At 39.8% G+C, this 23,560-nt stretch overlaps 2 protein-coding genes across 6 annotated transcripts in view; one reads left to right on the top strand and one right to left on the bottom strand.

The window, feature by feature from the left end:
* LOC134561973 (uncharacterized protein C3orf26 homolog) overlaps positions 1–23,560 on the top strand; it is a 219,868-nt gene that overhangs the window by 62,121 nt on the left and 134,187 nt on the right. The window lies entirely within an intron of this gene.
* LOC134561975 (filamin A-interacting protein 1-like) overlaps positions 9,188–23,560 on the bottom strand; it is a 118,374-nt gene continuing 104,001 nt past the window's right edge. The window contains exons 4-6 of the mRNA XM_063419378.1: positions 18,893–19,179; positions 16,541–16,714; positions 9,188–9,370 (exon numbers count right to left, since the gene is read on the bottom strand). Of these exons, the coding sequence (XP_063275448.1) occupies positions 9,188–9,370; positions 16,541–16,714; positions 18,893–19,162 (627 nt within the window). The 5' untranslated portion in view covers positions 19,163–19,179. The remainder of the gene's footprint in view (positions 9,371–16,540; positions 16,715–18,892; positions 19,180–23,560) is intronic.

The raw sequence follows: 23,560 nt of genomic DNA, 5'->3' as shown, positions 1-23,560 counted from the left end.
TAAAACCCAAAGATCTTGACTGCTTCTAAAAGTGAAGAGCTCTGTTTTAAGTTGCAGGTTTTTAGCCAGTTCATGTAATTTCAAGCAAAATGTGTGACTTGGAAGGTATTGGCAAGGAAGCAAAACAAGGCAAAGAGCAGCTTTAGTGCTTTTGCAGTGCCTTCAGTTGGATGCTGTATCTGCTGAAGATGCTCAGTGGACCTTGGTCAGAGGAAGAGTATAGCTGCGAGCCTAGCCAGAAGGACACATGGAGCTGGAGTTCTGGGTTGATCAGAGCAGCAGGGCAGAAGCAGCTGCCTTGTTTATTCTTCCTATTAAATACCTCTAGCAAGGTCACCATGGATTGGAGGGTGGCATCCCCACCTCTTACCCACATTGGTCAAGGAGGCTGTCATTCAACCTCCCCTTCTCTTGGAGAAGGAATTCATAATAATGGCAATATTTACGAAACATGGTCTACTGTTTACATTTACAAGCGTGAGAAGCCGCACACTTCTACTTTAGTATGAACGCTCAGCAAACTAGGAAAATCTCATGGTGACAGAAGAGAGCAGACCTGTACAAGGTATATCTCATGAAGCTCATGTACACATTTGAAAACAACCATGTTTCTGGATTCAGTGAGTTTCCCTTCTCCAGCACAAAGGCAGAGTCTGGGAGAAGGTATCTGGTGCTAGGCCAAATCTGGCAGACGTAAATCAGTTAACTGAGTAATTTCGGTGTTACTGTCCCTTTTGGGCTTTTAATCTCTTCTTTTGGGGAGGGGAGGGGAGTAAAAGTTTTCTATGGCAGAATACTTCCCCTGACATCTCTCAGTAGTCATCACGACTGTTGGGTTTGGGTTTTTTATCTGCTTGTTGCTGTTGTTGGTGATCAAGTTGTGGTTCAAGAGTCTTTAGCGCTGGAGCCTTCCCTTGCCAGAATGTCTGTACAAGATTCAGCTTTTACCAGCCACGTTTCCCATCGTAAACTTTTCTGTGGGAGCATGAAGGGACTGCTTAATTCTCTACCTGCTCAGTCTTTGGAGTTCTTTCAGGTTGTGCCTGACAAGGGCCATTGTGTCAGATTTTGTGTCAGATCCAAAGGGGTGTGCAGCTGAGACCTGCCACGGGAGGGGAGATGGGCAGTTCTGCATTTGGGATCATCCTGAAGCAACAGAACTTACTGCAGCCCACTCAAACTCTCCTCCCAGGGTTTTATCTGCTGTGGAGCTCTCTGTTACTGAAATGGGTGCCTTAGGTTCTTTTTCAGTCTTAGCCAAGTATTTAGAATCTTTCAGTACAGGAAGTACTGTATTGAGCTGTTAAAGAGAATGAATTATTGAATGGAGATAAAAGTATAATTTTGTTTGTGACAATGCAACTTCTGTAGAACATTCCTAGGGAGATGAGGGCTTTTCTGTATTTTGGACATCCGAAATAAGGACTAAAATTGTCAACACTGCGTTTGGAGAACAGCTCTGTGTTGCAAGGGAGAGAGTAGATGGTCCAGTAGGTTTTCTTGTATCTACTCCCATTTGCTACTCTGAGCCACCCATCTGACCAGTGCTTCCTCATTACACACACTGAAACATACACAAGTCTGGATCACAAATTCTAAAAACCAGACTTCAATATGTCCTTCTCAAACTTTTAGATAATTTCTGTGGCTTTTTTCCAATCTTCATAGTAGAAAGATACAAATATTGAAGATAGAAGATAGTTTTTCAATATGGTCACATTTTTGATCTTCAGACTTTACATAGGTTGTGTTCCCTTGTCCCAGTGCATGGTGTTTATCTGAAAGGCTCTAAAATGTGCATTTCAGGCTCAAGAAACAAAATAATGTACATACATGAAAATCAAAGTTGCCATGTGAGATTTTGGTGTTTATTTTTAGCAATTTTTTCAGTTTTGTTATTAACAGATTTAGTTAAATCTCTGTTCTTAACAGATTTAGTGCTTTTGATCTTTTTATTTATTCTCTGTTTAAAATTACTGTCTTGGCACAGAGACTGAGGCTGGGTTATTTTTCCTAAATTGCTGCAGTCTCCCATGCATGATTCTCTCATATGTGTGTATATAATAGTCAGAGGTTTTCTAGCTGGGCATAAAAGCATTGACCTCACAGCATGCCATGGGAAACTTGGTTGAGTTTAGATCACAAGTCTTGGTAACTGATGTGTGACCTTCATTCTAAGTTCTCATGGCCATTTTCTCCTGCCTGTTTTTAAGATATGAAACTAATTATAGCCCATGGAAGTCACTTAAATTTTTCTGCCACAAGAAAGATCATAACTTCATTGAGATCTCTCCTCCTCCACATTCAAACAGGAGTACATCTTTTCCCATAGCAATGGCTTTTTTTTTTTTTTAAATTATGAGAGTGTCAAGTTTTCTATATCTTGGAGAACGATGTAGGGATTTTTCTGTCTGTCTGATGTTGTGTGTTTGCTTTTCAAAGTTACAGTTACAAAACCCTGTGCCAATTTCTCCCTCTCTCACAGCCCCACCCTGCAGTGAATCAGAAGTGCACCCTGTCTTTCTTTGGTCACAGGTCTTGGTACAGTCACTGCTTCTATTGTTGCTTATGATTAGACTTGTTATGCTGTGCCACTCACGGAGTGGTGCACTCAGTCTTATTTGGAAATGTAAATTGGTGACTGGAGCGAGTCCCCATTACTGAGGGCAGTGCCTCCCCATGAGCATATTTGGCCTGTGCTTCATCGCCCATGCTGGTCACTGCTTAGGTGTTGATTTACAAGAGCCATAAATATGCTGGGACTTGCCAGCTTGGAAAGGTCACCCTTCCCTTTGAGTTCTGACATGAGGGTTAAAAGTGCTGACCAGGGCCACCACCCTGGTGGTAAAGGGTGGCTTTCCACAGTTGTCCCCTTCAGAATTTGTGTCCTTTTGCAGGGAGGGCAATGAGCATCTCTTTCACCACACAGGAAGGGAGAGAGGGGAGCAGCGTAGGAGAATGTCCTTTGGCTAAGGTTGGTCATTGTGCCCTGCCCATCCTCCAAGTGTGCAATTGTATTATTGGTTGGTAATAGTGATAGTGTGCCTGAAACAGTGAACAGACATGTTGCGTGCCCAGAATTAAAAGAAATCTAAATATGAATCTATCTGTCTGTGTCATTCCACCAATGTCAGTGGAGTTGCATGAGAAATGTTTGTCATCTAGGTCTCACACCTTCTTGCTAATGACAGTAGGTGGAATAATTTTGAATTGCACCACTGATCTAGAAAGAATTTCTCAGTTATGTTAATGCTGAGCCCTCTTTCTGTTTGTATTTGTTCTTGGATTTTTCCATTGAAAAAACATAATGTGACCTTGTTTAACAGTTGTGGGATCTTAACCCTAAATTCTGTTTATTTGCTTTAAGATATTTTTATCTTTCGTCATGCACAAAGGCTGTTGTAAGCATCTTCCAATCCTGGAATTGTGATTTGATTTCACAACATCTGTTGAAAGTTATGTAGTGCAACAGTACATAGTTTTCCGCACATGAGCATGAGGTAATTAATCTGTGTACATCACTTCCTCAAGCCTCTCTTCGTGCCTCAGTGGTGTTATTAGTGGGACTGTCCCATCGGAGTGTGATGTAGAATAAGAATGCTAATGCTGTGCTTGTGGTGGGTCTTTCTTACTCACCTACAGAACACAAGATACCCATGAAAAAGGTCAAATGTACACAGATCTGGCATCCATTTCACAGCTTGCAAGACATAGTCTCCAGCATATGTAATACATATAACTCATTGCCAGAAAGCTAAAAGGAAATGATTGCATTTGAGTACAATGCAATCTACAACAATAGTTCAGTGTGCATGAAATTAAAAACCGCTGGTAACACGTGTAGAATAAATAAGTTGACAGTGTTTATTTTTACTGCAGCTCTCTGCAGAGATAAGGTCCTGCTTCTTATAATATTTAATTGGCTTCATTAAGAAAAATAGCAAATATTAATTATACCCACTCTTCCAGAATATTGAATTTTCCAGAGCTGGACATGCAAAATATCGTTATTCCTATGTGTGTGTTTGAATTAAAGTATGGCAATGGTATGCTGGCGACTAATACACTTCACCTTTTAGTTAAAATGGTTCTTCTTTCCTCGATACCCGGTCCTGAATTTCAAGCACTGTTTACTTGATCTACTGTGGGTAGCAATTACTTTCATCTGACACTTTAAAATAAACCCAGAACACTTTGCCTAGAGCTCTCAGTTTCATGAAATTGCCTTTCTTACCAACTCAAACCCTGAGCAGTCTTGTAATACCATTTTATTTTGGTGCAATCCTAGTGTGATGTTTAGTCCATGTAATAACATTGCATTAGAGCATAAGAGTGTACTGTTAAGGTACACAAGAGAAAAAACATAGCCCTTAATTCAGTATTGAGCGTGCATCCAAGGAAGAGACAGAGAAGGCTGAAGTAGCTAATGTGGAAATTATCAAAAAGTATTTTTTAAGTGAGGGTCTAGAAAATGATTTAATTATTTGGAAATACAGAAAGCTGTTTGGCGTATTTGGATGTGTGTGTTTGGCTTGTTCTTTCCTTTGTTTTTTAATATTTATTTTTCTTGGAGGTGCTATGAACAAGAATTTGTGAGACTTAAATGTAGGAAGGCTCAGGTAGCGCGGGCTGAGTGACAAGCAGTTACCCCAGTTTTAAGAATGGAGGTATTAGAGAACTGTAAGGATGAAGCCAAGGGCCAAAGGATAAAAGACTGATTCCCTTCTGTTCTCATGGAGTTGGGAATGATGACAGGTTGCTCATATGATGAGATTTGTTGTTTTGGTTATGGCTGGAGTGCACTTGAGTCATCATCATGGAGATGATGGCTGACTTTGAGTTTCTGTGAGGAGAAGCACAGGGATTTAAGAGATGAAGAAAAGACATAAAGAATAAGAGCTATGGAGGGCTGTGAACAGGGCAGAGGTGGACAATGTAAGTTTCCAACTCAGAGTACACTGTGGAACAGTGAGAGAAATAAGCCCAAGCTGGAGTCACAGAAACTGTGTGGGTAGAAATGGCAAGGAAGTGCTTGCTGAAAGCTCCTTTGTGCCCAAGGCAGCCAAGTTATCAAAGTGAAGATGGATTGAGTTCAGAGCTTCATATTAGTAGATGATCCTTAACCTTAAGGTCTTATTAATTCCTTCTGTACCAAACTGCAGAGTTTTCTGCTAATGTTTGAATTCTGTGAGCAAAATTTATCATAACTGCCTTTAAAAATGTATTTACATTGCTTGTTAGCAAAGTCCCTTTTTTCCCTGTCCTATTGAATAGCATTCACCTGTTAACAGGTGTATCTTTGTAATAAAACGTTACCCTTTGTATAGCTGAGGGTCTGTATAGGATATAGAAAGTATGAAGACCTATGCATTGGGACATTTCTTCCTTTCATCCAGTTTAACCCTCAAGTACCTGTGATTGATTTATTTTCCTCAAACCTTCATTTCATTTCAGTAAGTGGAAAACGGGGAATAGCTGTGCTTTAATATTTAAAACTCTTTGAGATATGCAGTGGAAAGAGCTGTGTAAATGCTAAACGTGTTACTATTTTGCTCTTTTTTGGTTTTTGTTTTGTTGTCGTTTGGGGCTTTTTGTTGTTTTGGGGTTTTGTTTGGTTTGTTTTGGGGGGTTTTTTGTGTGGTGGAGAGTAATATGTAAATGCACAAATACTTGTATATGTATGGCATGTGTTTTCAAACTGGGAACATGCATATCTGGAGAACCTTCCAGTTTCATATTTTACCTTGTAAAATGTTTTCTGAAACAGCAGCTTTTATTATTTAACTGTGCTGCAAAAATTTGGAGTGTGGATAAGTGATTTTGGACAAATGCATACATCCTCAGGGAAGATCCTATGGACTCTGCATTAGAATCTAAAGTAAGTATTCTTTGTAGTCCTTAATCCTGCTCTCCATCTTCCAACCCCATGAAATGCAAGAGCTGCTAAACAAGGCCAGTAGCTTCTATAGTATGATTCTTCAGGTGCACCTAGTCTGTGTATCCACCTTCTGGACTTACTGTTTTTTATATTCCTCTGAACTTTGGTGGTGGTGTTTTTTTAAGTTCCAACAATACGACCAATTTTTCCCTTCTGGAAAAGGGTGACTTGGTCTGCTACGCTGCCACGCACAGGTTGTTTGTCTTGGTGTTCCCGTCTGGTCTGCACACACTCACAGATTATCATTCATGTTGAAGGGCAGGAATAGACCTATCCAGTTGTCCACTAGCCTGTTTTTCTCCACAGAATTTTCCTTATATGTTAGGGGTTTCTCAGGCTGGTGGCTCGTTCGTGGCTCCATGCTTTAAAAGTGTGACTGAAGACGAATCAATACAGTGACAGTAGAATAGTTTTATTCTGTGTTTGCTGGTAAATGTGTGTTGTAAGGAATGAGACTATTCAATTTGAAGATCAGTCTTTGTCTCTGAGCTACAGCAAGAGCATGGAGGACTAGTTCTTGGCTGGCAACAAGAAAAATGCTTAAAATACCTAAAGGGTTAACATTGAATGCTAATCTGGTTCTCATATCTAGAAGGTTTTCACTCGTCCTGTCATGAGCCTAACGTCCCAAATCTGACAATGTACAATTGCTGAGGATTGTCTTGTTGCCTTGCTGTAAGTCCTGAATGGTTAAGGTGAAGAGCTTTAACTGAGTCATCAAAGACTCTTACATTTTGCACAATCCAAACATTAACTCTTTCAATGAGAGATGCCATCCATGAAGGGCATAAGGGCATATAAAGGTCCTAGAGATGAAAGGTTGTCTAGTTTATGTAAAAAATGATCATCTGATAAATTCATCACTAACATTTTCATTTAAAAATTCTTCAGTTCTGTTTTTGCTGAGGCAAGAGAGAGGAAGTGCTTTCTTTCTACCTTATTTGAAAATATATCCAGAACAGTTTGTAGGACTTGGATCTAAGTAATAATTTCTTTATTCTTGCTATAAGAAGTAGTTTTCAGAATCTCAGCGTCACTGTCTCATACAATTTAGGTTTTTTGCCTTTTGATCACACAGTCCCCTATTATTCATGTACCTTCTTTGGCTTGTATACATTGTATACCCTGCAAGGATATCTTTAGCATATCTGTAGTCTTGCTCTTTGATAAAAGCAAGGCAAGTCTTTGGCTAATTGAAAGTCAGGGATTTTGCTTTGAACCTGAAATACTGTTTGGAATGCTACATGTCCATCATATAGAAGAGGATATTGCTTCTAGTTAAAAAAAAAGGTAAGTTCATTGGTGAATACTTCCTATCTTTTTTTTTTTTTTACTTGTATTGGGGGGGGGTAAGCAAAAATTCATGTCATTGCTTTATGTGTGAAACTTTTTATAAAGTTCTGTTTGTTCTTAATCCAAATACAAAGTTTGCATCCTGAGAAAATGTAAATTTTGGTAAGAATTTTGAAGTGGAAGAAAAGGTCACTTTACCATGTCAGGCAGGCTCATGTAGGAAGAGCTGTGTCTTAACTTGGTGAGTGGTTTTCTGGTTGTGGGGTTTTTTCTGTTGGTGTTTTTTCTGTTATGGCAGGCAACTGTGTGGAGATCTTGATGGTGACATTACTTGGCAAACAATTTGGAATCAGCTCAGCTAGTGACATCACATCCCCTTAAGGTTTTCCACATAAAATACATCCTCAAAAAAAAAATTGAGACTTAATCTGAAATCTATTATTATATCCTCTAAGGGCTCTTTAAGCACCTCAGCATTCCCCCTCTTCCCACCATTTTCCAGGCAGCTTGACTAAAAGTAGCAGACAATAGTGATAAATGTTTTACAGTCATCTTCGGAATGGGAACAGAGGTGGGGCAGAGGAGGAGGGATAGAGGAGGACAGGGAAGAGAGTTTTAATCTCATGTCTATCCTGTTTAAAAAAACAAATTACTCCAATGCTTAGTCTTTTCCTCTGTGCAGCTTTTCACAGTGTGAGCACATTTTGATGTTGCATTTTGCCACTCTTAGCAAGTGGAGTTGTCTAGCTCTGCCTCTAAGAAATGAATGTCTCAGATTTTGAGGAGAAGACAGCAGAGATGAAAACTCTCTTGATCTCAGGGTTTGGTTCCTGATTGATGATGATTCCCAATAAGAGTTCCTAGTGTGTGCTTTTCTCTGTGTGCCTGTGCTTGCCTGCATCTGTACCCATTTTTAATGAGGAGCAAAGCGATTTCTTCCGCAGCCTCTGTAGCTGCGAGCCGTAAATCCGGCTGTGTGCTTGGAGAGTGCTGCCTTTGACAGACGTGCAGGAGAGAGGTGCAGCACACGGGGTGAGCGCTGCCAGAATATGTAGGACATGATGTTACACAGGCCAAGCAGAGGAAGAATTATCTATGCATAATGTGAGTTTAGAATAGGCTTGACGTTCTCACACCCAAACATTTCCATCTGTTCCTAAGTGAAAGGAAACTGAGACAATATTCTCCTATCTTCTGGGCTAGCTATACAGGGAATAGGAAATGTCTCTGATATTTTTTTTCCTTAGGATATATTCAGTTTTATTGCAGATTTGGAGAAGTCACAGTATAATGTAGCTTCTTTTAAAGACAGTAAATGATATTAAATTCTTCTTAATTCTTTTGAGAATTGGCATTGAAATTCTTAACACTGTACTTAAACCACCTGTGGTACTTTTAAGTTATTCTTAAAAAATAAAGCTGTTTTTATGGGTTTTATGCCAACCTTGATATGAGACCTTTGCCATTCTTACTTTCAAAGCTTTCTGGAAATTATCCTCTGCCTTTGCTTTCTCTCTGCGTATTTCTGTGTTTTGTCTAAACATCTACTTTTCCTCATGTCTTTTTATTCTGCCGTGAAAGGCTGCATGCCCGAAGACATTCTGTTCCTTCCACACTGTAGTGTGTACCAAGCTTCTAAAACATACTGAAAGGTTCACCTGTTCCTGGTGGTGACAACGTCCTACATCTGCACGTCTTCTTTGCAGTGTAACATCCTCAGCATCCCGCAGCACTGCTGAAGAGTCTGCCAACCATTTCACCTACCTTGCTGGCTGATGGAGATGTAGACATTGCTGTTGGTTGGAAGTCATTAGTTACATTTTCACAGCTGAACTCTCAAAATACAATTCCACAAATATGCATGATTTTTAGTGGATACAAAATAAGAAGGCAGAGAGATCCTTAGATGTAATGTTAAATTGTACATACTTCGTAGTACTATGGTAAGAAGTAACCTTACCTTTCACATTCTTGTTCCAGCAAGTTTGTAAACTCATCACTTTTTTCCATGTATTTGCTGTGCTTCCTCTTCTCTTCCTCGAGTTCATACAGTGTCTGTCTGTGTGCTTTTTCTACCATTAGAAGTTGTTCCAGCATTCTCCTGTGAACTTCTTTCTGTTTCTCTACAACTTTATCAAGCTGAAAAAAAAAAGAAAAACTCCTGAAATATTTTGAAATTTTCGCTTTCTTGGGTTTTCATAACTAAAAGAATTTTAAGAACAGCTTAGTAATAATAATATAATAATAAGCCTAGTAGCAAAGTCATCTGGTATCCGTTTAATTCTCTCAGTTTAATCCCAGCAAATTAGAAAAATAAGGTACTGTTTTTCAGGACCCTCAGTCACCTTCCTTCCCTCCTCCTGCCATGAGTGATCCTCAACATTTTTTAACTAATTAACAGATACTGTTCCCAGAGTTGTGCTTTTCTCATTCATCATTGTGCTAGAGAACCAGATGTCTTGGCAGAAGAAGCATGGTCCAATGCTTCACACAGTGGATGACTGACTAGAAATAGCTGCCTCACTTATAGCTGCCTAGGAAATAAAAGCATTAAATTGTTTTTGTAAGGCAGAGGTAGATCAAAAAGCAGTTTTCTGGTTTCACAGTAAATGCATGGTTGTGCCAAGAGTGCAAAACAATCCTTATTCTGAGCTTAGCCCTGGGTTTCTGCAATAGATAAGTGCTGAATTTTTTAATAGTTAGCAATATTGCTTTTTTGTGGTGGCATTTCCTGTTATGTTGCTCAGATTGCATGTGTTGTTGAGGTCTTTGTCTTTCAGATGGCACCTTTATAGCAGAGTTTGAGCATAAAATTCCTCTCCCTTCCTCAAGGATTTCTGCTTAACACCTGACCAGAGAATCATTAAGGTTGGAAAAGACCTTCAAGATCATTGAGTCAAACTTTTGACCAAACACCATCATTCCAACTAAACCATAGCACTAAGTGCCATGCTCAGTCATTTCTTGAACACTTTCAGGGATGGTGACTCTACCATGTCCCTGGGCAGTCCATTCCAATTCCTGACCACCCTTTCAATGAAAAATTTTCAATTTTTCTAAATATTACTATATAGTGATATTTTAATATAAATAATCTATTTTAGCTTTTGGCAATAACTTTTAATTTTTCTAAACCAGAAGAAGTATTGGCATAACTGTTCACTAGACTTATGCTGTTAAAATAACTCCACAAACTTAGAGAAAGCCGTGATTCTGAGGATTATGTTACAATTTTGAGTTCAGTATTGCGACCAAGTTGTGGAAGTGTGTGTATGAAACCATGAGTGGTTTTCCTCCTTGGCCATTACTGATCTAGCTGAGGTTTCAGGGAGGATCACTGGAGGCCATCAAAAGATCTGGGAAGAGTCTGTATTTGTGAGCAACTTTGTTCCTTGCTTGTTCCCCTTCGGAGACTGCCTCCCTCATCAGGTCACCATAGGAATCCTTGTGTCCTTTTTGGAAAAGAGGAATTTTGAGCTCACAGCCCAGTCCCTCCTTTTAACCGCAGCCTATTCTAGTAGGTCAGACTGATTGTAGTGTTTCACTCTATTAATAGGAAAGAATTCACAAATGGGCAGTGTGGGAAGCAAAGCTGGTTCTGGTTCTCTGATGGTTCCCCCACAAGGAATTCTGTGTGCCACAAGAAACACTGGGGTTTCAGGTTCTTAGGGCCACCACGTGTTTTGGACAGTTTAATTCCAGGGAGTGTGATTAATTATCTTTTCCTCATGTTTATTCACAGTTTGGCTAATAGAAGTGGTGACAGGGAGAACTGGAATGCCTAAACATGAGTTTCTTGAATGAGTGAGGATATCATCAATTTCTGCTTAGGTTTCCAAGTCTCCTTCTGCTTATCTCAGCTTCTTTTAAAGCTATATATATTCTCTCATGTTCTTCCTAAATAATTGTTAATTTTTTGTTGACACTGCTATGATTGAAGAAAAAGGAGCTATTGACAAGGCTTTGAAGATGGTTTGAGTACAAAATATTCAAAAAAAAAAAAGTGAACCATTTTTTAAAACTTCCTGCACTTTCTACTTAAGGCATTAGAGAGTCTTTTCTGTTGTAACATAGCTGAGCTTGTTTCATCATAATCAAGAAATACGAAGAAACCTTTGATTATTTGTTTTGGTGCTATTTTGTGGTGTTCTTATGGCAGATCATTAAGGCTTTTTTTACCTTGTTCACTGATAATTTGTATGTTTTACCCTAGCAAGGTGACTGCTTTCTGGAATCATGATCCTGAAGCAGGGTTTCCTCTGGAAAAACATTTCTTACCTAAACTCTTGCATGTCCAATCTCTCTTACTAAGCAAGAGTCGCCTTATACAGGAGTCTTTTGGCTGTGCTTTCTATATCTTTTAAAGCAGCTGAAAAATGGATTGCCTTAAAAGGTCAAGTTGAGGAAAACTGTCCATTGTAATTTCTTCACACTCTCCCTTATTTTACAAGAAGTGTGAATTTTAAAAATCGAAATCTTTTGTTTAGCTTCTAACTTACCAGAAAGATGTTTTGTCAACCCTCCCCACCACTCAAGATTGCAGAAGGGTTTTTAGAACAGGTATTACAGATGCATCAAGTGCCACCTAAGTTTCTAATCCTTGTCTTTGTAAAGATGATACTGTCAGATGAATTTTCACTGTTGTCAGAAAGCAACCTGGCTCCTGGTTTTTGACAGAGTTTTGATGCAGTGCTGCTTGCAACTATGGCTCTGTTTTGCTTAAATTGATATGAGCTGGGCACCAGCTTTGCACGAGTGCCTGCTGGTCTCAGCCCTCAGTGTGAGGTCAGGCAGGCTGCATGGGTGGGGTTAAGAAAGTAAAGGCATTTATGGGGATTGGACCACCACTTTGAAAGTAAATGTAGATAAATATCTGACAGGGATATGTAAATTGCTGTCATACGAAAGCACTGGCATGTCTGGCTACAAGCTGATCATAAATGAGGTGATCCTGGTTCTGAACATGTAAATGCTTGATTGAGAGGAGGGTTAGTCATCAGCCAAGCAACATTAACCAAGTATAAAATAGCCCTGCTTCTTGCGCTGTGTGGTGTAAAGGATGTGGGACCTGCCAGGAGGGTTTTTATATGTTCTGTATTTTTTGTTTGCTCTAGAGTACTTGTTGAATGGCTACAAGAGGTTAATTCAAGCAGTAATCTAAGCAGCATGCATGCAAAAATAAAAGTTAGTAATTCCAGGGTTTTGTTTTGCAGCTCTCAGTACTTTACACTTGACAGTAGTGCATTTGTCACTGTTGAGATTACAACGGTTTGGATTACAAGCTGGTGTTTGGGATGGGTGAGGTGTGTATTCAAGGCATGGAGCTGGAACAAAGAATTTTAAATGGGAAAAGAGAAGAGCAGTACCTTGGGGAGACCTGCTCAAATGAAAGAGTGAGAGAAAAGTAAATAAGCTGCTGTATTAAAGCTATTTGCATGTTGCAGTTTTCTCCTGTTGCTAGGACTAGAAGATTCATTTCTGTTTCTTTTAAGCATGCTGTCAAATCATTTCTGCTCTGAGCATTTGGCGGTTGTGGCTGGGAACAAGGTGGAGGGTGTGAGTTCGGAGGGGAAGGGAAGAAGTGCTGGGACTGTCTCCTGGTACAAATGGAGAGAATTGGAGAGACAGCTATCCTACATCACAGTTACTGCACACACTTGAGATCTGCACGTGAGATATGTAAGGGGAGTGGGCATTTGGCCCTGTGCCACTCGTGTGTCCCTGTGCAGCACACCTTTCCTCCCTGCCCGACCACACAGAGCAGAGCCTGGCACTGGGTTGCTGCACTTCTGTGTGGTTTGTTGAGAAAATGATGTGTCCTTCTGTAAGATAAGGGCACCTCCCTGGGGAGCAAATGTGACCCTTGCATTTTCCCTGTGAGATCTTGTGGCTGACTCCCGTGTCTCCGGCAGAGAAGAGGGAAGTCAGGGAAGAGGGAAGTCGTGTGGAGCCCTGCTGGTGTGAGATCCTCACCCAGAAGCGTCTCCAGCAGCCCCAGGTTCCTCACATTGCTCTGGCCAAATGCTAGATCTACCCATGCAGAAATACCCATTTATATGCAGGCACACAAGTTCACTCAGTGCACACAGCCTACACAGTTCTTAGCTAAAAACCACAGAGGACTAATAAGCAGCAGTATAAATGTCTTCTGTTGAAAATTAAAGTGATAAAATCTTAATTAAGTGATTTGTTGTTTTGTTCTTGCTAACCATATGGGCTTTTTGCTAGAATTAATACTTGAACACACTGTACAATACAATGGAAAATCAGAGGCATAGCCTTACGTAACTGTGAATAGTTGAGCAAGCCAAAACTTCACACGAACTTAATAGTTTAACTACATTTTGCCACTACCTCTTGACTGAAGTCAAGCGAGGATGGTGTATCTCATATCCATTACATCAGAACCGAACTCTTCATCTTTCTCCTGTAGATTGTTTTGTGTTTGGTGGTGTGCAAGAAGAAAATTCAAGGTAGTTACACTTTGTATCCTAGGTTCTGTGTAGTATTTTTCCTGTTAATAATATCCTCACAGTCATTGTTTATAAATGTATAATCCTGACTTTAGGATTACCAGAGATTATGGGAGCACTTCATCCCTTGCCATTTTTGACTCCAGCTGAGCCAAATTTCCGTGCAGAAACGTTGGTGGTCTTCTCCTGAATCACCTTTTCAGTGATTCTTCTCCTGAATGCCACCTTATCGGTGCCTTGTTTCAGTCTCTCCCTGTGACTGAGATATTGGTGCCCTACAGCTGTGGTCCTTGGAAAGTTTTGACCAACACTTAGCAGATGTTGTGAGGACACAGTCAGATAGACTTTCTTAAAATACTGATGAGGGTACAAAGTTTCTAAAGACAAAGGACAGACTGCCAAAGAAGCAGTAGTTTACTTGTCTTTCCCCGAGGTGATTGGTAATGGGATTTCAGAAATTGGTTTAATTTTTAATTCTCCTTTTTAATTCTCCATAATGATGGATGCAAAGCACAGGCTTTCCTCTCATTTCACTTCTTTTAGAGGAGCTCTCAAACTGGTAAGAGGTTCGTCCTATTTCAAACAGTGAGGCATATGATTTTTTTTATCTTTGGCTGTATTATTGTGCTAGAAACCACAATCTGCTTTCTGATACCATGAAGAGAAGAGAAAAAGACACTATAAATTCTGCAGTGTCTTCATCTTTATCTCTCTTTTCCTACATCTCTGTTTCTGATTTCTTGGACTCCTTTAAAAAAAGATTGTTTATTTTTGGATTAGGGAAAATTATTCTTAGATTGTTATTCTGCATTTACTAGAATGTTGAATACTTTTCATTGTCAATTCAAGAGAAGTGGTGACTGATCTGAAGATCTGAAGACAATTTTTTTTTTTTTTCCCCACAAAAACTGACTACTTCTAAATTTATAAACCATGCAGAAATGGAAAACCTTTTCAGGCCTTTGAGTCAGAAACAAAACCAAAATAAAAGTCTAATTTATTTTATGGCCCTCAAATGGGAGTGCTAACAGTAATCTTACGTGATTCTTTTTAGGTTGCAGAAAGAAATAGCTGTAGAGCAAACTTGATTGAAAAAAACTGTTTTCAAAAAAAATAAAAATATCTCCTCATGGCCAAAGAAGAAATGGCTTTGGTCTGTCACACTTCTCATAGGTTTTGCTGAGGAAGATGTGTTAATACTGCTTTCTAATTTGCTGCATTTCTTCACCTACAAATCCTGTTCCCAATGAATAAAGTTGTCCAGTCACCAAATTTTCCCACTACATTCTCATTCAAATATGCCAAGAAACTTTATGTATAGAATAAGTAAGAGAATTGTGAGAGAATGGTAAAGGACTGGAAATCTTACAGTTGCCTTCTGACATTAATTGTAATTTCACTTGAGTTTTGGGAAGATTCTCTGTGTTCAGAGCTACCAGACAAAACTCCCAAGGGTGAGATGCACATGCAGAAACAAAGGTATATTGTCCTAGTAGCAAAGGGGGGAATTTAAATGGTCTGTTCATGGACTTTGTGGCTGGTTACACCTCTCCTTTGGTCTTTATATGTGTTTTAAAAATACAAAAAAAAGGAAAAAAACCACCAAACCAACAACAAGGATCTCTAGCATAATTCAGGGGGATTTTGAAACTGAAATTGTGGAATGCCTGCCTATTATAGCATCCTTTGGTTACCCAAGACCAAGAAGTGGCAGTGGTCCTTCCACTCTTTCAGTTGCTCTCAGGATGTTTACCTTTGCCTTTTGAAATTGCCAAATCCAGCGGTGCTAGAAATGATTTCTCTGCCATTAAGTGTAAGAAGGAAAGAGTGTGTATAAACTTACGTAAAGTAACAGACTGAGCTTATGTTTTCAAACTATTTTGGACTTCTCCTCAAATCATTTCCATTTGTGCTCAAAGTTTCTGTGACATAATACCACAATGTTCTAAAATAAATGAAGCTTCACAGATGAACTTTATCTGTTTCGGATTATATCCAGAGATTTTAACCTTTGAGCTTCTGAAATGAGAGTTGACCTTTTGCCTGATATAATTTTGTCTGGAATGATATCTGTGTCCTTAAGTACATTTCTGTTCAAAAAACTTGGAAACCACTTGGTGGGAGAATTTTTTCATAATTTCTGCTTTTATTTTGTGATGTTTATCTATACTGAGCAGTATGTTAAAAATATTTATCTGAATTTGAGACAAGTACCTGGGATAAAAAAACCACAGTCTGATGTGAAGGTGTTTTAATAACCAGTGATTTGCATTGCAGGGCAGAAATGAATCAGGTAACATTGTTCAGAATGTATGGCAGCTGCTGCTGCAGTGTAATTAACTAAAGGTTACTTAGGTACAACGTGAGAATATTAGATTTCTGCCTGGATGAAGTTTCTAAAGCCAGCTGGTTATAGTAACTCTGCAGATGAAGCAGGTATCCCCAGGGCTGCTCCCAGTTAATGGGAGCAGGGCTATGCAGAGGTGCCCAGCCGTGTCACTGCTGCTGGATGGGCCTCCATGAGACAAGGGGGGCCTGGCCAGGCTCCTGCCTCTGTGGGCTGGGAATGTGGGTAACAGAAAGGGAAGAAGAAAAAGAAGATGGTTTGAATTAGACAAAGTCATGTCTGTGGGTCTGTAAAGCCCCCAGTCTCCAGTGCAAGTGAGGATCGTGAGATTCAGGTCCCAGCTGGACCCTGGACTTCGTTCTGCTCACACTTATACTCATGTTCCATTCCAGATTTAGAGCTCATTTGCCTCCTTCCATGGCCATGGGTGAGAGATTTTCTGTTGAATTTGGTGGGAACTATGGTTAAATATCAATGACTCGTTCTTACCTCTCCCATAGGCTTTTCATAGATATCTTCTTGCCATTGCTCAGCCTTTGTTTGAATAGCATCTCGCTGGAGTGCCTCTAACACCTTCTTGGGAGTAACAAAGCCGTACTGTGCTTCGAGCAAAGCCAAGTCAATTTTTTCAGCCTTAAGTACTCCTATAACTTCATCTTGAGCCTGCAGAAACACAAAGTAAGGCTTTATCATGTTAAACTCTATGTGTGTATTTACAGGTTAACTCTCTGCTTTTGATTTTAAGAAAACTGAAAAACTTCTAAAATAACACTGTGTATGTAAAGTGCTTCAAAACAGTAATGTGAAGACAGCTAAAAAGCATGAGGGAGGTATTGGTCTTTGTATTTTATTAGTTCAACATAACCTCCAAGATCTTCAGACCCTTCATCAAAGCTTAAGTCCTTCTTTAATGATTTGATCATTTTGCTCTTTCTGGACCAATGTGTAGCATTCACAAGACAAAGTTGCAGGGCAAAGTTTGGCTTGTGGCATTAGAAACTGACTTGTTAGTGCAGGATGGTGGGATGTTTCTTGAAGCCTGAAAGTGTTGTACATTCTGTATGTTTTGGGTGCAGATGACTTCTGTAGTTTAAACCCACTACAGATGTGGCCCTCTCAGTTTTTCCCCCACTCCACATCCTCTAGTGGTGAAGGTTGCCCCCGCCTCCATTGCAGTGATACAAACTACATGAACTGTCTCAGACATCCATTGTCTGCAATTACCTCTGCTGAAAACAGCTACGTGCTGCTAATCCTAGAAGGGTAGAATAGGAAGGAAGGAAATCAGAGAGAAGGATATAACAGGGAAGCGTAACACTTTTAGTCTGACTTCTTTTGGCTAGAAGACTTCTGTATCCACATTTATGGCTGTTTAAACAAATGTTAAAATATGAAATAGTCTATTTCCAATCCTTAGCATTGATGAAAAAAATAGAAGAGTGATCTTTGTACACCTTGAATGTTCTGGAATTTGGAAAGGAATGACATCTAAATTAGAAGCTTAGTTGTGGTTGGATTGGAAGCAGATCTTCAGTGATTTGACTTGGCATTACAGGAGGTGGAAGATAAGGGATAAAAGATGTCATATTTTTCATTCATAATGCTGCTTCCTTTTCAATTTCAGACATGATTTAAAATGTTCATGTCAGGCTCATTGTTTTCCAGTTTCTCATTTCCCTATTCTGGCTTTAAACCTTAATAATTGAAGTGCATGCGTGTATGCGTTGTCTGTATTTATATATTTATATTTATATATTTATATGATGCACATGTAGTGAAGAGTGTGTGTATAATATAAATAAATATATAAAGCTGTGTGACATCTGAATTTTAACCTAAATTAAGAAAGGCCAAGTGGGCAGGAGAGAAATGTTTTGCAAACATTGAAATTGTTCTGTTTGCATAATGAAACAATCTGTAGAAGTTTGCCTTGGACCCACCCTCAAAGACTGGTGCAGCTATTAAATATTCATATATATGTATGTTCTGTTAAGCATGTCTGTATTGGTATATAAACATACACATGTATGTTAAGAATAGAGCTACCCAGGTACTGTCTAGGTAATAAACTCTGACACCATGTGCTGCACCCATTTAGGGCACTTTGGCCAGTTTCCTTTCTTATCTGCCTGTGAGTAGTTTTAAAGTCACTGCTTCTGTGCAATAAGCCTGCCACAGAAATATTTTCCCTGTTCACTGGAAATCTGGTTCCCACTTCCTGAAATTATGTTTGACCAGGTTAGGCATCATTTACCACTTGACAGACAGTTCCTTTTCTAGGTAGAGAAATGCTCACTCTTAAAATCCAGTAACTTGTGGGCTAAGTGGCATGTAACACTTCTGCTTTGTATTATGGGAAATAAAATGGCTATTTTGATTTTTCTAGCAAAAAGTGTTAGAATACTGTCAAATTAGTTACTTATTGTAAAGTGGCATATGCTGCTTCGTAGGGAGTAAAGCTCACGACTTCCTAGGAGTGGGAGGATAAGACATAATTAAGTAAAATATCTTAAAGGTCTGTAATATGTTCTCCATATCAGCTGTACAATGACAAATACTTTGTATTCAAGATACTTAGAATGGGGCAGCAAACTAGAAAATTTTGTGAGTTTGTCTGCTTTGAGAGTTACTTGTGGTATAAAAGTGATGTTTCCTGTATGATAGCTACAATAGCTATAATTTTGGGGTGTTTTTTATGCTACAGTTCATGTTTGTCCTGTATCAGACTGGATAAGGTGTTTCCTTAACATAAAAGCAACATGTGTTTGTGGTGGAGGGGGGAATGGGGGTGGAGGGTGGAGTGTCTTTTAATTTGGAATATAAAGTAGGACAATACATTACCTGTAATTCACCCTCGAGGACACTGAGAAGAAATAGCAGGTCATCACGAGAAAGATCCTCCCTTTTCTTGACAGAACTTTTTTGTTTTTTCTCTGCCTTTGGACTTCTCAGGATGGTGCTGGCTTGGGCTGCATCGTCCTTCTCTTTCTGCTGTGTTTGTGCATTTCCTTTCCCACTGTAACCAGCCCCTTCTTTGCTGTGGTCTTTCGCCCTTGGCTGGCTCAGCTTTGGTCTGGTTGGGCTTTCGGTGCTGTTACTTCTGGAATGCATGGTTTATATCTCTGAAGCTGAAGGAAATTGGGGAGAAAAGTAATTGTTTTAGCTATCAGAGACTATAAAACTATTCCTATAATTACTGGTGGGTGTTATTCCCTTCAGGATGGTAATTGTCCTGTCTGCACAAGGCTGTTTGTCATTTGACCAAAGCTGTCAACCTTGTGCAAGCCAGCAGGACTGGGCTGTGATCCTTACTGCATGCCTGTAGTGGAGTGGTCTTTGCTGGTCTTAGGCTTTGTAACAGTTCCCTCCTTGACACTTGTCAGGCATCATCTCTAGCAGCAGCACGGGGTGTATCACTGCAAACCACGTCTCCTATTTTGTGACAAGGCCTGGCTCACCTTTCAGGTAGATACTTATGATGATGAGGCAGATTTAGGTTCAGAAGCTTTTCACTGGGAAGATCTTTCTGTTCCACTTTAATAGTGTCCCAGCCTGTACTGTGTTCTGTTTTCCTTTGTCTTTCCAAGAGAGAGCACAAAAGCTCCACTGCTACGAGCTATGCCCGCTGCATTATCCACGTTTGGCAAAATGCAGGGACAAACAAACATCCAGACTGCAAGAAGGGAGCAGCACTGTAAATGCTCCCTCCCCAACACCACCAAAACCAAACTACCTGGCAGATCATGACTTGTCCAATCTTAAAACTGTGCAGTATAAAACCTTCCTACTTCTTTAGTGCTTGAGTCCAGCACTCTAGAGGTGTTAGTACCTGGTAAAAGTGGACTTATCCTAACTAGGCCCCTTTGAAGTGCACTGTTAAGGGAACATGCCCTAATGCTTTGCAGATAAATGACTAACACTGTGCAAATATTGATTACTCTCAGGAACTCGTGTTTTGGTTATCACCACTCAGATTAAGGAATGAATAGATTATAGTCCACCTCTGCTGGAAAATTATGGTCATGGATACCATCTAGCAAACAATAGCCTGAACATGTGATTCAAAAGTGAAATTCAACATGTTCCAAATACAAATAAGGCACACTTTTTCTTATTAAACTGCCAAGCTAATTGCTGAAAAGTCCAGAAAATCATTATGGTCTATGATAGGCACTAGATGATTTCTTGGCTGCTTTTTTGCCTCAGTTCTGTGGCTGATAAAATTCTTTTAGAGCCTCCTCCCCTTCTCCCTTCCCCCAGATTCCAACTCTAAATCCTAAACTCTGTGACTGCACTCCTTAACTGTGGTAACTTTCCACTGAATGGAAAGTTTGTTGTTTTTCTGCAAGAACAGAGGAGGCGGAAGTAGCATTTGGTTTATAATGGATGACGACTGAGAGTGGGGTGAATTGATCAAAAACATTACAAAAAAAGAAAGTGACATTTTCTATAATGTTGAAGTCTCTTCTAGTCTGATTTGAAGCACTCATTAATAAGAAAAACTTGTTTCTCTGGGTCTCAGGAAACTGTGGCATGTCAGATTTGCATGGCAGTGTGCACTGGAAAGTTTTGTGAGCTATCAACAATGTCAGGTTAGGATGGGAGCTTATTATAGTGCATGTAGGAAACCAGGATTTGTTCATAGCAGGCTGGCAGCGATGTTAGCTGGTGATGGTTAGTTTTAGTTGGTGTTCATCCTGGCCTTTCAGTGAAATGCAGATTCTCTTTACCCACTGTGGTGTGTTTATTAGGATACTCACCTTTTGCCCCTTTGCTTACAGATTATCATTACTTGGGAAGAAGGCTGTTGGTTTCCTTTGAGTGTAGGATGCTGGATGCCTGCTTGGCTTTTGTGTGCAGTTAAAGGTTCCTGCTTTTAAGTTCAAATGCAGGAGTTGTGAGTTAAATCAGGTAACCTGAATGTACTCTGAGCTTGTCTGTGGGCTTTGACACCACAAGCACAGGACACCATGAAATGCATAAATAGTCCAAGAAATCCCCTTCATGCATGCAAGTTGCAGCAGTGGTGTAAACTGGACTTCAAGCTGCTACCAAACTTGTTGACAACAAATGTCAATATGACATTTCTTTTGAAAGGAAAGGGAAACCAGTATATGGGGAAGAGCTTCATACCCTTTCAAGCTTTTGGAACTGAGTGCACCTGGAAATCCTGAACTTGGAAAAACAGTCCAAGGGGACATCCTCCCCTGCACTGTGTGTATGCTGTTGGCTCCAAGGCCACATGCCACCCAGTTTTCAGAGCTGCAGGGAGTTAACTGTGACTCCCTTTTAGGTTTGTCATTCCTACTTCCTAATCAGGCAGATCAGTCCTTATTGCACTGGCAAAAGGCACTTGGTCCTTGGGAAAGCCAGCTGACTGGCCAGACAGGCTGTGCTCCTATGGACAATGACATCTTTTCAGTCTCCCAGGATGGAGTATCTCCTTTTCTTGTTGAGAGTTCTTATGTACACTTTACCTGCATTCTGTTTTGACACCACTATTGAATCTGCTAATGCAAATATTTATCAAATTAGGCGATTAATGTGAATTATTAGATGTTGAAGTGAAATACTAAAGGTATACTTCAAGCACTTTTTAAATGGTACTTGAATGTAGCTGATGAGAGGCACAAGCTCTGGTATTAGAAGCCTGCTTTATTAACCTATTCTTTCTCAGTTGATTTATTCAAACCTTCTTACTACCTGTACACTGATAAGCATTATTATTTATGGTGTTGTCTGCCTACAGCAGGCTGTTAGTGCTAAAGTGGTTGTCAGAGGAGGCAGGTATGAGTAACAGGGCAATTTCAAACTCCAAATGCACAGTGTAACTGCTGGGGTAGCAAGCAAAGTGAGACCTCAGAAATGGACAAAAGCAAACATCCCATCCACCTACTCTGCAATTCCTCACTTCAGATTGTCAGACTTCCTAGATGTGCTAGCACCTATGGGACTCACCTTCAAAACACTCCTGACATTTTGGACAGAACATCAGCTACTCATGCCCTTGCACTGTGGCACAAAACAGAAAAAACACCCCTTCTATTCCAGAGGATGCTGGGTTTCTGCAATTATTAGACCTTGGAATGACCGTAATGGGCCATTTAGAACAAAGGTAGCATCATTCAAAATTTTTCGTGAGTGTGTTTTGGTGCATTGGATTGTTTTCTGATTTGAGCAATTCTTTCCATGTTCTTGAAGGGCAACATGTTCTTGAAGAGCAACATTTTATTTTGTTGGCTTTTTTTTCCACAAGGTAAAAATGTTAATAGACTCACAAAGTTTATGGGTATCATAAATGTTGTTCGTAGCACCCAAAACAGTGAGCCCAGGTTCTCAAGATTAGACTAATGAGTGTAAAATTTGCCTTTTTGCATGTCTGTCTCAACCAACACTTACATTCTATAATGATGTGTACAAGAAAGCTGTCTTGCAAAAAAAAAGGTAGGAAAAAAGTGTTTCTTCTTGTAACAGAGTTTGTAATTCATAGAGGCTCTGTGATTTATTCTGGAGCGCCGACTCTTGAGTCTTGTGGTAAACTTTTGTATGGAATTGAAGCTCTTTTTCTCTGTACCACCAGCAAGGATGACAATATAAGATGCCTCAGAAAACAGTAAACAGCAATTGCTAAAAATGAATTGTGTCTGTGCCTTGCACTTGTGATCTTTCATCTGTTTTGGCTCAATTATTAAACAGCAGGGATTGTAGCTATGTAAACTGAAGAAGCGAGGATATTTGCCAGCATTCTCATGTGATGCATTATGAACCATTGTTTGCATCAAAATGAAAAGAAGATTGAAAGGGAGCATCCAGATCACCCAGAAGTCACATCTCTTGAATCACAGACCACTATGCTCTGGGTACTTAACAGAGATTAGTTTTCCATAATTGTGCTAATGGAGTAGCACAGGACTTGTGTTCTGCACTGTTGTGCTTTCCTTCATGTTATGAGATGCCTGTTTTACAGAAGATTTTTGCACTGGTATTTTGCTTGAAGTGACAGTGTGATGGTTCCCAAGCTCATCAGATTTGTGCAGCTTGGTAGGCTGGGTCCAGATTCCAAGAGGAATCAGATTGGGTTACACTGAAACATTCTGGTAAATCAAAGAATTGCGAGTTAGAGACTCAGCAAAGTTTGCATCTAGTCTTAGTGTTCGTGTTCTTGTTCTTTTTACAGTTTTTTTTCTGTTCTGTTTTTTGAAGATCTTGCTCATCTCTGAACTGAATGCTGTCCATCTGCATATAATGGAGGTATTTTATTTTCTTGGTGATGACCAAGCAATCTGAAGTGTCAAAATATACTTTCCTTAAGAGCCAGGTGAATAAAGGACCAAATGTTTTTATGTTGTTAACTTGGTCTCCCACCCTCTCAATCATATTCTGAAGGAGATTAAACTGCATTTGTCTCTTTGGCAGCAGTGAATTAGCAGGTGGTTCCGAAATCCCTGCACTTTTGTGGGAAAGACTGAAATATCCTTCAGAGATGGCTTCATCTTAGAGTTTTAAGAG

Source organism: Prinia subflava, chromosome 25 (assembly GCF_021018805.1).
Source record: "Prinia subflava isolate CZ2003 ecotype Zambia chromosome 25, Cam_Psub_1.2, whole genome shotgun sequence".
Taxonomy (NCBI): domain Eukaryota; kingdom Metazoa; phylum Chordata; class Aves; order Passeriformes; family Cisticolidae; genus Prinia; species Prinia subflava.
This window is presented reverse-complemented; position numbering and strand designations above follow the sequence as displayed.